We start from the raw sequence: 17,912 nt of genomic DNA on the forward strand, positions 1-17,912 counted from the left end.
TGTAGAAAAAACTTTTACTTTCAGTACTTTACCTACAGTTTCCATTTACCAAAATTTTGCTTTTAAAATGGTCAAAAATTATTTATTTTATTTTATTTTTAATCGTTTTACGACCAAACAAACAGGCCGGGGCCCAATAATATGTTAGTCGGGAAAATACAAGAAAATCAGAAGTACAATGCCAAGTTTCTTTGCCAGAAAAACAATAATAAAAAAATTAGTAACTGAAAGTGTCTCTAACGAGCTCCTTAAACACCGAAAGTCTAGCATCCATAATATTCAAATCGGAGAAGAACAAGTCATGATGCTCTTGAATTCGGAAAATCGGTGAGTTCCTCTGGATGTTGGTCTTAATGTTGGGTAGGTAGAACACATTCCTTTGTCGGGTGGATCTAGTACGATGATCAAACGAAAGCTGGTGACGAAGTTTAGAATCGATTCGGCTATGAATCAATTTGAATAGGATCATTTCATCGTTTTCCAGTCGCCTGGATTCCAGCGAATGAAGTCTAAGATGTTGTAGTCTCTTGTCGTACGATTGTCGTTCCATGTTAAACTTGTAGAAAAACATCCTCGAGAATTTCTTTTGCACTCGCTCCAACTGATCGATTGAGTTATGATAGAACGGACTCCAAACGGACGAACAATATTCAAGTCTGCTACGAACAAGAGAATTATAGAGTGTCACAAAGCTCGACCGATCGGAAAAATATTTGCCACAGCGGAAGATAAATCCAATAAGCTGGTATGACTTCCTCGTAATGAAATCAACGTGATCGCTGAATGACAGCTTCTCGTCGATAATGACTCCAAGATCGGTTTTTGATCGCACTCGGTCAATAACCTGGCCACATAGCATGTATGGAAATGAGATCTTGTTGGGACTGTGCGTAAATGACATGACAGCGCACTTCTTGTGGTTCAGACTCATATCGTTCGATCTGCACCACCGCTCAACCAGCTCTAGGTCATTTTGTAGGAGTAGGCAGTCATCCTCATTGATGATTGGGCGAAAGACTTTCAGATCGTCAGCAAAGCCGAGTCCAGAATCTGCAGATAGAGACGTGAGTAAATCATTGATGAAGATTATGAATAAGAGCTGGCCAAGTATTGATCCTTGCGGAACTCCTGAGGTAGGAAAAATTCTGCTGGACGATGAACGACCAATTACCACCAGCTGCGAACGATCCCTGAGGTACGACGCAAACCATTGGACTAGGTTTGAATTTATTCCAAGTCCCTTTAGTTTACCAATCAGGCGTCCGTGGTTCACTTTATCAAAAGCCTTCGTGAAATCCGTATAAACTGAATCAACTTGACCACCATCCGCAATATTGTTTGCCAACATCGATACTTATTCCATCAGGTTCGTCTGTGTTGACCTCTTACAGAAAAAACCGTGCTGAGAATGGTGAATTTTATGATTAATCTGATCAAACAACATGGTGAAAACCAGTCTCTCAAAAACTTTAGAAACAGCACACAAGATACTAATCGGTCTGTAGTTCGACACATCCGCTTTATCTCCGTCTTTAAAGATTGGTGAGACGAAGCTCACTTTCCACCTAGATGGAAACTTTTTTTCAGCTAACGATCGGTTAAAAAGGATGGTAAGCGGCAGATACTATTGTAATAGTATTTTACATAACTAGGGATAAAAACATGAAAAGTAGAGTTTTTGTGTAAATTTTGTTGATCCGAGGTGAAGCCGAGATGGATTTTACGTGCTGAGAGCGTCGAAAAAAGTGCTTGAAACTTGAAAAGTACGGTTTTCGACTCATGTAGCATGTACATTTTTTTGCTAGGAGGAGGAGGAGAGAACACTGTCTCTAAAATTTAAAATTCGTCAAACTAATCACAGTATGATGCCGAAAATAAGCCTTAAATTAATACGTAGAACAGCATTTGTACTTGGTTTTCTTGTGATTGTGAAAAGTCTCTCCTGGTAAAAAATCTTTTACTTCATCTGTTTTCTGAACTAATGCGTCAACAAGACACAAACACTTTAGCCAAGAATGGCGGATAAAATTCGAAGATGATTTAAAGCAAATTCTTTAGTTAACACATACCCTTAGTGAAAATACGTTACGGAGAGCATGTTATTTGCACATTAGCAGTCATCACTGCCGACACAGACCTGTTATAGACTTTGCCTGCTTTCACCCAACTTCAATTTTATCATTTTTTCCCCTGAAGTTTATCAAACTAGGCAGCCTTGAAAATACTTGACCTCAGCTTTCCAGCGAACCCACTCACATCCAGATCACACATATTTAACAGCCGTGAAACGAGTTTAAAAACACCCATTTATCGACCTTGAAAGACCTGCTACCAGCAATCAATGGTAGCCGAGGACCATCTGAGTCTTGTTTTGAATTCATCAGTCCAAGACCTTTCCATGCTAGACGAAATGGGTCCAGGGACGCCGACTTGTGTTTGGGAGTAGTGGTGCTCATACAACAAGCGAATCTGGAAGTAGTGGTGCTCTTCAAGTAAAACTGGGAAGATGTAGTGGTGCTCATCATTTGAGTAGTGGTGCCCGAGCCTCGCTTGTCCTTAGAAGTCAGCGCCCCTGAATGGGTCCGATTTTTCAAAAGAATCCCTCCGAACAAAATTTGCGAAAAAAAATATTTGTGGATCCTGAAAGGATATTATATTCTTAACAATCTATGAGATTTTCAACCAAAACGAACTTTCGCAAGATCCCATGTAATACCTTGTAGACCTACACGGAAAATCCTGATATGCGTGTGAGAGCTATAAGTGGACTTAGCACCCCCATTTTTTGGCATATAGCTGTGAAATGCATATTGCGAAGACTGTAGTTAAAATAGCTGTGTAATTTATATTATAGTTGTGAGCCACATTTCAAATCTATCACGAGAAATAAACTTTTTTTCCCAAACTTTCATGAATTTTGCGGTCACCCATCTAAGTACTAACCGCGCCGATTGATGCTTAACCCGAGAATCCGACCGTCACCTATGCTGCTGTTGTGCTAACTTTGCTTGTGCTTTAACACACGTTCTTATTTCGAAGCGTTGCTACCACAATATAAATTCTGCAGCTATATTATGCGGCACACAGCCTAATTCAAGTGTGCAGTTTTTATATTTAGCATTTTGTCAGTTGTCAGTTGTCACTTGGAGAATGGTTTAAGGTTCTGAAAGAAAGTGAAATGAAACTGCGTGAAGAATCGCCAATTAAATTATTTTCTGTGAAATGACGATTTTGATTTTTAGGAGCAATACTTGGCTAATTACTTAATTCGTCTTCTAATGTAGTGAAATTTCTGATATTTTCATTCGTCTGTGTCTCTACGGATTCCTACTATTGAAGGCGTTACCATTAACCTGATGAAGAAACCTCATTATAATCAGCTGAGCTATTTTAGAACAGTTTTTGGTGCGATTTTTCTTTATCTATTAACATTGAATATCAGCATGGATGACTTGAATGCATGGTCCCATAGATTTTCTGATATGCAGCCCACAGCTATATTTTTCATACGTCAAATATGCGTTACACAGCTATGACATAGAGTACACAGCCAAAATATGCAAATCCTAGCTATAACATGTGTTGTCGGTGCATAATGTAGCTGTGTGATCCATAATATAGTTGTGTAACTCATATTGCACGTAAATTACCAACATTAATAGAATATGCGTTCAGTAGCTATATTTTTATAAGTCTTGCAGCTATATTATAAGTTCCACAGCCTTAATCGAAATCCACGAATTTTCCGTGTACCACCTGAGTCACCATGTTATATGTGAAAATATTCAAATTGATCGCGCCTTTCGTAGATTTATTTTGTGGCTCTATTGGTCACCATCAGCGCCACCTGTAAATCTGACGGTACTCATCTGGTAATATTATTAGAAGTAGGAGAAGTAGAGAGACCACATTCTGACAGGAACAAGAAGAAAAAGAAAGATTAAAATACAAAAATACATCACACAACACGCAAATTTCTTGAATTTTTAATAATTTTTTTTTTCCATTTTTAAAATAAATCCATTCATTGCGTTAGTCTAGATTTAATACCTAATAAAACACAAAGCGATGGCTCGGGAAAATAATAACAGTGCTACAGCCGATAGCAGTCGAAATAATAAAAATAAACGCTTTTCGATTCACGGTAAGTGAATAAGTAATAACTAAAAATACATTCCAACCGTAATCTTGTTTCGACGAAATTATAATAATTTATTGCGGATGATCGGTGTATCTGATCAGCGCATTCTCCGAATGATTTTTAATCCGATATTGTCCGTGTTCCAGATGCGTTCGAAGAGGACGAGGAAGATGAATCTCTCGGTATTAAAGTGTATGGTTCAACAGTTGTATCAACGACACCCGTCCAATCAAAAAATAGAGTCACAACACCGCAAGATGTTACAATACGTGTAAATGATGCACGGTAAATCATTAATATTCATTCGATTAGGCATTATGTATGCATCGAATTGTGATTGATTGATTCATTTTCCTGTTTTGATTAGAACATACAAGCCTGGTGATGACACAACTAGTCGGGATTCTGATTCACTAATTCAAGAATATGGAAACCTTTCGAATGCCGAAACAAACACATTGTGTTGGAAGCATCCGAAAGTACGGGAAAATTGGCGAACAGTTTTGGTGAGTTGATTCGATGAGCGTATGTGAAAAGTGATGTGGGAGTGTAGGTGGAGACAGTCAGTTTCGCATAAAGAGAGGTAGCATGGAACTAGTAAATGTTTTACCGTCTCTGTAGGTGCCTTGACGGGCGAGTGAATGGATGAGTCACAGAAAAGTGCTTACCACGGTCATTCGATTCATGCATTTTTTTCGATCAATTAATATATTGTCAAGGCCAAAGTGTAAATAGCGAAATACATTTTTGTTTGCGTGATTTGCGAGTGGTCACGAACAAAAGACAAGTTTGGTGCTCTGAAAGTTGTCCCTGAAAAAAACATCTGATTTTTCTGTTCTTTTTGCATGACCTCGGTAACCTCTTGTGAGAAGAAAACTCACCAGATTCGTTTATTTCTTCGTAAATAAAATCGGACGAAAACGCACCACGCAAAGCCAGCAGTTTTTATAATTACAATTTGAATTCTCATGCACTAAAAAAGTAGACCGTGATGTGCTTTTATCGGAATAATACCTTGCCCTTACTGGACAGCCATTGGAATCGCGTTTTCCAATTGACAAAGTTCTTTCGAATAACTGACCTATATCTATTTGGATCGAAAGTCTTTCAAATCTATTTAGCAAGGATCAAGATTGTCTGGATAACTAACGTCCTGAAGGGGTGAACTTACATTGGATCATTCGTCAATCAGATTTAAAATATTTTACTGGCCTCGCTGCCATATCGAGTAGCATCTTCAACAGTTCTCCGAACAGACATTTCGTTTATAATTCGTTTCAACCAGAGTCTGCATCAAGCAAAACGGCATCCATATCAAATGGATTTCCATTCTTTAGAAAATAAATCTTGCCACGGTGAGCTTGTTCCAACATATTTCCTTCCATTCTCAAAATTCTCAAATGCTCCCAATACGAAAGCTTGCGAGTAATTGTGCTTATCAACAACGAGTTAAAATTTTTCATAGAAAGAATGTCGTTCTCCGTAAGACGCAATTTCCATAATAAAAAGATTTACGTGCGAAAAATGTACACAACAAAATCACGTTACCTACAACAGCAACTCTTATCACCAAATTTTAACAAAACAATTTTTTTATCCGATTTCCGTGATATAGGCCGCCGTCACATTATTACTGGTCGGTACAGGTTTGGTTGTCATGGGTGCCTATTGCATAGCCGATCCACAAAACGGTAGTCAAGGGGCTGTGTTTCTAGTAGCTGGATTCATCTGTTTCATACCGGGTGCCTATCACGTCGTGTACATTTGGCTGGCGGCTCGAGGTCATCGCGGTTTCGACTTTTATCATTTACCTTTGTTTACATAAAAACATAAAAACACGGCGCACGTATTATGTTCATCTTGTGGGCGGATGTAGGTTTTAGATTTTAGATTTTTCGACTGATTTGAATACTAAAAATGCTCATTATTTACTGCTCGGAAAAAAAGCATTGCTAAAAGAGTCAAACTATAATCTAAGACGCGTATAACATGGAATATATATATGCAGTGCTCGAAATTTGTTGAGTGCATTTGATAATTTTCATTTTTTTTTTTGTTTGAAATAATTTGTAATGTAACGTACGACACAATCTGAAATTTACCTTCGAATGGCCATATGTTTGTCAACAGAACTTTCTTGTTGTTTTTTGTTCAACTAATACTGTAATGATGTTGTCTTCAGCGTCATTATGGCATAACAGTCGTATGTCGCACACGTTTATGACTCTTCTATTTAATAAAAATAGCATCAAAAAAAGAAAATTGGTCAACAAGAAAATGAAATCAAATTTTGTCGACGAATATCTGTAAATATCTCAAGAGGTTTTTTAATTACACTCTCACCCAATCACACTATTATATTGACCTTAAATATAACATAAAAATTGATCTTGATTGATACTTAGTGCAGGTATATTTTTACTAAAACTTTGATAGAGAAAAGAAAAACAATAAACAAGGAAAACTTTGATATAATTGCGCTGCTTAAACAAAAAAAAAAGTTTTTTTGTATTTTTAAGAAATTTGTTCTTTTTTCAACCTTTTCCAAAGACTTTCACACGAATAAGTAAAAAAAAAATTGTTCCCATTCTTTGATCATTTTCGTTCAGTTAGTTTATGTAATCCACTTATCATTTAATTGTATTTCTGTAAGATTTCGTTTGTTTTCCTGTACTCGTGTCAACACACGTTCACATGAAAACGTTTGAATTTAATTGAAAACCGTCGTTAGGAACTTAAAATTTAAAATTATGGAAATTTTTATTTATTTTAAATTAAATATAATACTGAAAACACTCTAAGAAAAACCGTCTGTTGTCTTCTTTTTAAGCCGGTACGGGACCAGTGGTCTTATATTTTGCAAAGGAGAATTTCCGCAGAAATCATTACAGTCAGTGGCATTCAATTTTGAGTAGAAGATTGAATTGAACGTACAGGTTCTTGGATACTTACATGGGTATCAGTAGTCAAAAGCAGCGTATATAAAAACGCGTGTGTCAGTATGTTATAGGAAATGAACTACCTAGCTGATGTAAACTTGGACACAGAACTGACTGACTGAAGTATGTTCAATTTATTTAAGAGCAAGATAATAGGCTGGGAGATCATCACAATTCAACAATGTGTGTTATTGAATAAGACAAGGCACACAGACTGAGATTTTGCTAAAATGGAAATTATCATGTTCTGCAATGACTTGAATAATTCACAAAAAAATCTTAAAGTACAGCGGCTAACAATTGTAACCCAGCCACTATCGATAATTTTAAATAAATCCAATCCACATTACATTCCATAATTTCAAACACCGAATCAATTTGTTGTAACTCCAACAGCAAGTCGATCGCAGCCGGCGATTAAAATCACGGCAGAGTAAAAGTAACCCAGGCAGGAGCGCTTGTTTGACTAGGGACCTGAATAATCTAGTAGCCCTATATATTTTGCAAATAAAATTTTTCAATGTACAGTGAACGACATCTCAAATGTCTCACCGTCAAATTTTTCTGAGAATTTTATTGTGTCATTGCAAATTCACAATGACATTCTCTGAAAAAAATGACAGTGAGACATTTGAGATGTCGTTCACTGTATGTCAGTGTTCATTTGAGTTCATTTTCATACAGTGTATTAGGTCACTCATTTGACGTTTCAATAATCAACCGCTCCTGCCAGGGTTACTTTTACTCTGCCGTGTTAAAATATAAACGATAGATTGTGCTTTGCAAATGCGCAGAATAAATACGAACGTTGAAAGGGCAACACGCCCGAATTAAGTGTTTATCCTCAAATCCCCCAAAGTTCACATCCTATTCGAAGAAACTAGAGTCTAGTTGGTAGCTAGTCGTACTGGTTAGTGTTAAAGAATCAACACAATTTGCTTCAATTAAAGCTCAATTTTTCCACTTTTCCAGTGATTATTCTACAAAACCAAACCACTCAGCCAAATACATTTTCTATTGAAATGACAATTGTCAAAATGACATCGAAGCCCGACAGAGTAAAGTTACCCAGGCAGGAGCGCTGATTTGACTGGGGATCTGAATAATCTAGTAGCCCAATATTTTTTGCGAATAAAATTTTTCAATTTATATCATTGTTCATTCGAGTTCATTTTCATACAGTGTATTAGGTCCCTTATTTGATGTTTCAATAATGAACCGCTACTGCCTGGTTTATTTTACTCTGTCGTGCATCGAAGCTATTGATTTATGATGACGAGAAGGTACGTTCATCTCGCAGAAATTTTAATTTTTCGTTACTTTTTCTGTCATGAATAATAAAAAGAACACAAAAATTTAATCAAAACAATAAAAGAAATGAAAAAGTAAAATTTCTGAGAGACCTTCTCGATATCATAAATCAATGGTTTCCATATTATTTTGACAATTGAAATTTCAATAGAAAACAGTGCCTATTTTTGGAAATTTTTACCAAAATTTCCAAAAAATTCCAAAAACTGCGAACTTTTAAAAACCGAATTTTTCGATCATTTCGAACGGTTTTGGAAACTTTTGAGCTCAGCCTTGTGTTTTAGACGGCTCTCAATGATTTTGTTTGATTGTTGACGTATAGTGTCAAGAATAAAACAAAATAATTGAGAGTAAGCTAAAACGCAAGGCTGAGTTCACGAGTTGTTACACAAAAAATAGTCCAGTGAGATTGAAGTACTATTAAAAATGTGGCGCCTCTACAGGCCAACCGAATAGGCGAATATATGGTTGCCTTGTTCCTGGCGCTGGTCGCTTCTTTTTTTAAGAAGTAGGAACTGCGTCAAGAACTCCCCTAACACAACGTTCATGATCAAGAAACATTTTTGTCGAAAATTGAAAACCTTTATATAAATATATGAAAATTAATTAAATAGCGGTGTGTCAGCCGATCACCTGACTGTCTGTCGCTCAGCAGTGTACTTTGAAATTTGTGGCCCAAAAATTCACCAGCAGACTGAGCATTTATTTACGTGAAACGAAATTAACTTAGTTAACTTACAAACAAATCTGAAAGTTCTTGTAAAATTCGTATTCTTTTCTGTTTAAAAATTGTTTCTTTGTTCAACCTAGAACGATGCAACTGAACGTACTAGTAAGTCTAAGTAAAGGAATTGAAAGTGAATTGGCTGATGCTGATAGTTGGAGTGAGACTCTTTTGAAGCAAAAAGCACGTATGGAACAATATAATTTTCAGTGGCGTGAAGGAAAAGAAGAGTACGACAAAACAGTACGTGAAAGGAAAAAGGTGCGCCGAGCTAGAGATCATTTTAATGATACCTACGAAGGAGAATATTGGAAAGTTATGCAGGCTTTCAACGATCGCAATGAGGAACTGTATGAAAAATTAACAGATATTGGCCTTTTAAACACTCGTCTTTTATTGAAACACATTGTGAAACATTTGGAAAAAATTTCCAATTTGTATGAACGTCTGGAGCAAATGTACATGTAGTACTTAGTAACATCTATCATGAACAAAATTAAATAAATGTGAAGACGGTCCGAAATCCATTCTTTATATACTTACGGTGCTTGGTGCTGATCAGACGAGCCTCATTTTCCAAATTAGTTTGAATTAATCACAGCACAATTCAGATATCAACACACAAATAGTGTTGATGAGCTCCTTCCATATCGAGGGCCACATCACTAAAGGGCATAATTTTGATCCCGACATAAATTTTAGTGAAATTAGCATTTTTCGTCGTATTCTCTATAGGCGATAAAGTTGCACAACTAAAAGTTGTGGTGAGAACGGAATAATATGGGGATGTTGGTAGGTAGGCAAATTTAAGGTCATCAATTTTCTCTTCTTAAAATAAATGTCGTTGTGGTTGACTGTTTACTATTAATTCTGACGAATGTTCTGCGAATACAGCCGCTTTCTTTGCGAAACACGTATATTTGCCGGCAATGATTTAATAGAGCAACGCACTTGAATAGAGTCTTTTATGTCATTGTTTACCGGCATGTTTCGCCGATACTAGATCAATAACTAAATTATTTATTCGTATCCCGCGTTTTTCCGTATGAGTTTCGAGATAAGACTTCAAGGTTGAACTATTTAATTTCCATTCAACAGCAACGGGTAGATCGCCGCCAGATACGAGATACTGTACATGTGGTACATGTACACTCGACATGGTATCACCGCAGCTCATAGTGTTTCGAGAAAGGGCAATCTTCAGAGGCACTTCAACAAAAAAAAAACGAAAGTGCCACGTAAGAGCCATATGGCGATGTGACGGTGGCCGATTCGAAGGCTATATTTTCATTGATGTGACGAATACGGACAACATCACTTTTCAATGTAATCGTGGACAGATATATCAACCAGTCGATAACCTGCATTTCGGCATGGAAATAGATGATTTCAGTTCCATTGAACCATCAAGCAGACCTCATAAAAGATTCTTAACACTTGGAAAATAATCCGAGATTTCATTGTAAGTTTAAAATCACCGGGCTGAAATAGTCGCCAACTTTTTCGCCTCAAAATAAACTGACTATTTTAATTGCCTTTACGATTTTGAATGGAAAGAGTTGCATTATGTGGGTTGGCGAGAAAGTTGGCGACTACTTTAGTACATATCCGGTATGAAGACTAATTACTCAGATCAGGCATAGCTTGATCTAATACTGAAATTCAAGTCGACCTGAAAATATCTGAGTATGAACTGAACTAACCTGAATTTACCTGAAAAAAAAAAACAAGATATACCTGAAATCTGACCTGCTCTATCCCTTTACTGATATTCAGGTTTCAGGTAAATGCAGGTCAAGTAAAAATTTTTAATTCAGGTTGCCCTGACCTGACCTGTCCCGAGTCATACTTTTTTTTTCTAATATGACAGACTTCATTGAGATATTTCTATATACCGAACCTTCCACTCCAAAAAAGACGAATTTTTATTATATCTGCCATATACACGCCAAAATCAGTGCCTTTTAACATAAAATTCTTCTAAAAATCTATATTTTATTTCAGGTTTTTTTGTTTGTGAAATTAACGTAATTTTAAGAATAAAATTTCAAGAAAAGGCTGGGTCCAAAATTGATAATCAAATTAAAATTCAAATTAAATTAATGAATTCAGTTAATGTGCCGGCATTGTTACAAACGTATTCGCCTAGTCGGTTGGCCTGTAGAGGCGCCACATTTTTTTATAGTAATTCATTCTTACTGAACTATTTTTTTGTGTAACATTGATTCATTTCCATGAAATGTCACAGCAGGGAAGTTTGTTCATGAAAAAATAATTCAGGGACAGCAGACTTTTGATGAAGAAAAGTACTAAATTGTAATAGATTTTACCCTTAGTTTCTAAACTCCATTCTCCTATATCGGATTATGTAAAAAATTTTCTCATATACCATGTTAAGGAGTACTAGAATGGACATTCAATCATTCAATTATCATCAATTTGAAATTGCCCACCAAAGTCAACAAACAGACAGTACCCCAATCTAAATATTTAACATCTTATTTCCGTTGTTCCAAATACCGCCCTTTCATTCACTTACATTTATTCACCTGATTATTAGTTACAGTGAACGACATCTTAAATGTCTCACTGTCAAATTTTTATGAGAATTTTATTGTGTCATTGCAAATTCACAATGACATTCTCTGAAAAAAATGGCAGTGAGCAACGCACTGCTCCTAGCATGAACATAAGAAATATTTGGAGGCTGATGAAGTCACAGTAGGCACTGCGTTTCTTTCGTGAAGATAGGTGACTTGTTTTAGTTGTGTGAGTTCAAACACACAATACAATCAATCTTAAGCGGTAGCTCTCATCACAAAAGCCTCCAAATTCGACGTTTGTCAAAGTAGTGTTCATGCTAGGAGTGCTAGGAGCAGTGCGTTGCAGTGAGACATTTGAGATGTCGTTCACTGTATCGTTAGATTATTATTTTGGACGTCGTTCTCGATAACAGATAACTAAAATCGTTTCTATATGGTTATGGGATACCTCTACTGAATTTCAATTAAAATTATAATCACAAAATGTTTGTAGATAATCGGTTTCTTCGCTCATACATTGATAAGCCACACATAATACAGTCTTTCGTTTTATACATTTTTTAGTGTTCTTCTATCTTACTATACGAAATGAAGCACGTTGTACTTATTTCAGTTTTGGTCTTTTGTTTTCTCTTCTCCACATACGCGACTGAAGGTATTGATATGAGGCGACGATTATATGAAACCATATTTACTAAAATTAATTTCTTACTCAAAAATTAGTTAAACAGGAGGATTTAGAAGAGGTTACGCAGAAAATATTTTTCGATGTTACTATTGGCGGTGTATCGAAGGTCGAGCGCATCGTTTTCGGGCTTTTCGGAAATACAGTCCCTCTTACAGTGAAAAATTTCGCTACAATTTGTACGGAAGGGGTGGATAACAATCGGTATAATTTCAATGGCACCATATTCCATCGGGTTATTAAACAATTTATGATCCAAGGTACTAAAAATATGATTATTTTACCAAATATTGATCAGCATGTATGTTAACTTTGTTAAATAGGTGGTGACATAGTTAAACGTGATGGAACGGGTCAGATTAGTATATTCGGTCCTAGCTTTCCAGACGAGAATTTCCTTGTACCTCATTCAGGTCCCGGCTACATTAGCATGGCTAATGGTGGTCCAGGTATGAAATTGACAAAATGAAAAGCAGTTTAAAATATGTACAATATCTCTCGTAATAGATACGAATGGTAGTCAGTTCTTTATAACTACAATAATCACGCCATGGTTAGATGGGCGACACGTTGTTTTTGGGAAGGTATTGTAGTCTCAATGTTTATGATTACACTTAAATATATTTGAGGTATTTTACTTTCAGGTGCTTGAGGGTTTCGAATTCGTAACGGCAATCGAACACAATCCAACTAATGCTTCAGATAGACCCATAATACCTTCGATCATACGGCAATGTGGCTCACTTCCGATGTGATTGTACCAACGATGATCAGTCAATAAATATTTTGCAATGGAATTTCGTTACTGTTTGTAGCACATAGGAAGTAATTTAAAAAAAAATGAAGCGACAAAATCTAAAGTTTATTTGTGGGCAAGTGAAAAAAGAGTCGAACGTAATGTTTTTATTCGAGGCAATGCCGGGGTCAGCAGTAGCGAATTCATTCGGTTAAGAGATTGACAGTCTTTTACCTAAGTACTTAGGGATAAATTACTTAACGCTTTGTCAGTGCTGTCATCACAATTGAATCTTTAATAACTCCAAAAATCTCTATGAAGTTTAAATTATGTTCCACCCTCCAAGAACCCCTTAATAAATCTGTGATTTTCCGGATATCGGCGAAATTTCATGACTACGTGACATTTTCTTGACTTTTCCTGACTTATTGTGAGTTTTCGGTATTTTCCGTGACTTGACTTGACTTTTTGACTTTACGGATGACTTTATGACTTTCCGGATAAATTTGCGACATTTTTCGGCACTGGGCCTTGATCTTCCGCAGCTGTTTCCGTGTTATAAATTACTGTTTTGAACCTTGTAGCATTTGTTATTGCGGTAACAGTAAGAGACGTGAAACAAATGACAGAGATGTTTCTAGTCTAAAAAGTAAGGCATATTGCAATCATAAGAGCTTCATAAGAAGCATTTTTACAATTTATCACGTATGAAATAGCGAGACATTAAAGTTAAAGGTGTTTTAGACACGCAGAGTTGGTGAACAACATCCAATAATTTAAAATTTTTCACGCGCCATGTCATAAGAATACGATGTGGCAACCCTATGTCTCTACTGACATCGATTCATTTCCAACTTCGTTCAGGTGATGTGAAATTTTAGCGAAAAACTAAAAAAGAACCTAAGAAAATTGGATTTTTACCATTGATTGGTGCCATTAAATAGTGCTGTAATTCGACGAAATCCTTTAATATCGCAGTTTAGATCAATTGCGGTATTACACATACGATAAATATATTCGACAACAGTGGTGTTACACGGCAACTTTAATCCTTCGCATTAATTTTTCATAATGGCGAACCAAACCACCGGTGTTGGTAAGTTTTTTTTATTGTAAAACTAATTTTTTTAATTGAAATAAATCGCCAGATGTGATCCATTCGATTCAGAATGGATTTTTCGTAAACGTCGGTGACAATTCCGAGAAAAAATCAAATTTCGATCTGAGTCATCGATCAAAATTATTTTCGCAGTGCACGCACTCGCATAGCCATGTAACAATTTAATTAAACAACGTCAAGGAATAAGCCAATTTTAAATTATCAAATCATGCACAACACTCATGGATATGTTGGCATGTGGACTGATCATAGAAAATTGAGTGAAAGGGTAATCCAATTAAATTTTCTTAATTACCAATCAAGGCCAGCCTACCTGACCCACATGGATTATGCATTTTGACAACAATTAGCGCACAGTCCTCTAGTGTATTGAAGTGCTTGAATTTGTATGACTAAGGTCTACCACAAATGAGTCGATTTTTAAGTAAACGTAAAGTGATTCAACCTAACTTCATTAACAACTACTATAACATTTATGACTTCGTTTACAATTTCCTTTTCTTTCGTTAATTGATATTGATCCTGAAGCAGTGTATTAAGTCAAAGGTCAGTTGACTGTCACTGTCATTTCTGTATTTGAGTGACATCGATGTTATAATGAGAGGTCGCGGACTGTCTGTGTTAGATGGGGAGGGAGTCATCAACCATAGTACATATCATTGATATTGAGTATTTTTTAAAGTACAGAGTCAGGTGTATGCGGAGAATACCGGTGAATCCTAAATTTTACTGATCGTTAAACTCATTCAACAGCCTTCCACATTCAACAGTGCTGCTGGAAGGACAATATATGTGCTTAGTAAGCAGCAAAGAGAAGCACGCATACCGTGTAAAATCACTTATAAAATCTAGTCGCTGTTCCGTCGTGTTAAGAAATTTGGAGAACCCAAACAGAAGACCAGTCTTGGAAGGTTGCCAAGATCAAAACAGTCGTCAGGAAATGATTCATCTAACGAAGATTTAGTTCAAGAAAACCGTTCCATTTAACAACCATTTTCCTTCGTAAATTTTGGGGGCTAGTCACTGAACCTCACTACGTTGGTTGCTCTCTGTGCTCATACTTTTTTATCGCTTCAGATATATTTAAAAAAAAAAGAGAACGCAAATATTTTGCTCACACCTGAGGCCAGCTCGACATCTAACATTATCCGTGTACGAGTCTTTCTTCCTATCGTAAGATAAGATTAAGAGTGATATCGCCAAAACTTGAACCAATTTTGGTGAAAATAAATACAACGGTTCGGCGATCCAGGCAAGCTATAGCTCGTTAGAATCGTCTTTCAATTCTAAGAAATAGGGATCTTTTAGTTTTTCTGTTAGTTTCCCATTTTCGGAGTGAACTCTTGAAAAGTTATAGCATGTCAAGGGGTGGTGAAAACAGTTTTTTTGTGATAGCTCAAGATAGACATGTTTCTAAAAGTTGAAAATTTGTAGGAATATAGGCCTTTGGCAGACCTTCATAAAGAGTATAATCATCGGTATGGGCCGCCACCCGTTCTAGACTTATGACTCAAAATATGGTCAATGTTTGGTCAGTGCTACTGGCTTGTAACAGAATTTATCCGCGGAACTGACTATAGGGTTTGTAGCTGGACTTACCCTCTTTCATTCCACGTTTAAAAAACCCCAGATAAATTCTGTTGCAAGCCATAAAGTTAGTTGAAGTAAAATGTCGCTCCAGGAGACCCATATTTTTCAGTGTTTTCAACTTGTTTTTGGTCTTCAAACAGGCTGGAGCGATGGGAATGAAATAAACTAAATCAAAATTACATGTTCAGCTCGAAATTGTCAAAATTGTCGAAATTGCTCGATCATTGGTCTTGAAAATGTTGCTTTCCTCCTTCTTCGTAGAAGGTGGAAAACCTCATTTCTTTTACTTCACAAAATGAACAGAAACTCAATTGCTTGCTACGAATATAGGTTTATTGTAAAGCAGAGATGCGCAGCGTTCGTTTACATATAAAAAACGTTATTTTACACACATTTCCATATTGTGTGACCTCTTGTGAAGCACAAATTACATCTTGAGTGACCATTTATTGACTGTAATAATAGGAGCTATGATGAAAGAGAAGAAGATATTTTGACAAGTACCCCAAGGAAAGTTAAAATAAATTGGTCTTCTGTCCTGTTGCTCTCAACGTACCACGTTGAAAGAGAAGCAAATACTTTGACAAGTGCCCCAAGGCAAGTCTTCGGTTTTCTCGCTCTGATCATAACAGTCTATAGCTTCGTTTACATTCTGAAATTTTGTCATTTGATTCGCATCATTTTCTTTACAGTGGTTCCACGAAATTTTCGTCTTCTCGAGGAATTGGAACAAGGCCAAAAGGGTGTTGGTGATGGCACGATTTCTTGGGGTCTTGAAAATGACGACGACATGACCTTAACTCACTGGACAGGAATGATCATCGGTCCGCCACGGGTATGCAATACGGCACCGAATTGTCGATTTTTGTGTGATTCGAATCGATTTTTTTCTCGTTTACTTCCAGACTCCGTACGAAAATCGAATATATTCACTAAAAATAGAATGCGGCGAATCATATCCAGATGAACCACCAACACTTAGATTCTTATCAAAAATTAATATTAATTGCATTAATCAAAGTAATGGAGTGGTAAGTGTCACTGATGGGAGATTAGAAAACGCTTTTTTGATACTGAAGAGTTAAAATTTTCCGTTTTTTGTCTGATGCGTTTGTAGGTCGATCACAGACTGGTTCCGATGTTGTCGCGATGGAATCGTGAATACACTATCAAATCAATGTTGCAAGAAATCCGACGAATTATGACAATGAAAGATAATATAAAATTGGGCCAGCCTCCAGAGGGAAGTTGTTTTTAAAGAAATGAATGATTTTTTTCCGCTGAAGAAAATTTGATTTAAAATGAAGAAGAAAATTTGAACGAGAACTGTTTTGATATAGAAAAAGAAATGCGCCTCGACTAAGATGGTGTTGAAGTTTTTTTTTTTCCTTTTCACTCGTCAACAACAACCAACAAACAAAAAAAAATCTATTTATAATAAATTGTTCTTGTTCGATGCCACACTGTTTGAGAGGAGGTAATCGTTTGGAATTTTTTTTTTCTTGTTTAATTTGAAACGTAATTTAGAACAATTTTCATTTCTTTCATAAAAAAGCAGCAAATCATGAACTGAATGTGTCTTTTTCTCTCGCTCTTTTATTTGTGAAAATTCGAATTGATCATCATTTGAAAATTCGTAAATTGTCATTCCGACTGAACAGAATGTATAATAATTCGTTGCGTTTCTAATTATTCCATAATTTAGTTTCATTTCACTTTCTTTTTACCCATTCATATACAATTGCGTAGGTTTTTTTTCATTTTCAATTTATTGTTTTCATATCGAATTCTAATTTGACACTTTTTAGGCTTTATGACGTTATGTTTCAATTGGAAAAGTAAAAGAAAAATGAAAAAAAATTTGAATATTTAATTAAAAACACATATTGTAATGATAAATAAAAATTGATTAATAAATCTGCTTTTATCTTAAAAAAAAACAATTTCCAGTCAGTTTCTATTAAAAACTGCAGTGCGGCATACAATTAGTTTCGGGCTGGCGGTTGAAATAAGAAACATGATTCAGGACCGAAATTGAGTGATTCAGATTTTTCTCGGGTCTTTGTCCCTTCGGATCTAACTGTTTTTAGAATCAGAATATGTTTCAGATCTGCAGTATCCAG

At 36.1% G+C, this 17,912-nt stretch overlaps 3 protein-coding genes across 3 annotated transcripts; all 3 read left to right on the top strand.

Annotated features, from left to right (window-relative positions):
• The first annotated feature begins 3,845 nt into the window (after positions 1–3,845).
• On the top strand, positions 3,846–6,525 carry LOC119079897 (transmembrane protein 134). The gene is made up of 4 exons (XM_037187986.1): positions 3,846–4,144; positions 4,288–4,426; positions 4,509–4,647; positions 5,757–6,525. The coding sequence occupies exons 1-4, from the start codon at positions 4,069–4,071 to the stop codon at positions 5,964–5,966; spliced, it is 564 nt and encodes a 187-aa protein (XP_037043881.1). The 5' UTR covers positions 3,846–4,068; the 3' UTR covers positions 5,967–6,525.
• A 5,654-nt stretch (positions 6,526–12,179) lies between these two features.
• Positions 12,180–13,131, top strand: LOC119079898 (peptidyl-prolyl cis-trans isomerase B2-like). Its single transcript, XM_037187987.1, has 5 exons — positions 12,180–12,313; positions 12,382–12,603; positions 12,667–12,792; positions 12,851–12,927; positions 12,988–13,131. The coding sequence occupies exons 1-5, from the start codon at positions 12,247–12,249 to the stop codon at positions 13,096–13,098; spliced, it is 603 nt and encodes a 200-aa protein (XP_037043882.1). The 5' UTR covers positions 12,180–12,246; the 3' UTR covers positions 13,099–13,131.
• A 781-nt stretch (positions 13,132–13,912) lies between these two features.
• On the top strand, positions 13,913–17,639 carry LOC119079899 (ubiquitin-conjugating enzyme E2 variant 1). Its single transcript, XM_037187988.1, has 4 exons — positions 13,913–14,175; positions 16,482–16,624; positions 16,695–16,820; positions 16,907–17,639. The coding sequence occupies exons 1-4, from the start codon at positions 14,151–14,153 to the stop codon at positions 17,045–17,047; spliced, it is 435 nt and encodes a 144-aa protein (XP_037043883.1). The 5' UTR covers positions 13,913–14,150; the 3' UTR covers positions 17,048–17,639.
• Positions 17,640–17,912: the final 273 nt, after the last annotated feature.

This window comes from Bradysia coprophila, unplaced genomic scaffold (assembly GCF_014529535.1).
Source record: "Bradysia coprophila strain Holo2 unplaced genomic scaffold, BU_Bcop_v1 contig_350, whole genome shotgun sequence".
In the NCBI taxonomy this organism is placed as follows: Eukaryota; Metazoa; Arthropoda; class Insecta; order Diptera; family Sciaridae; genus Bradysia; species Bradysia coprophila.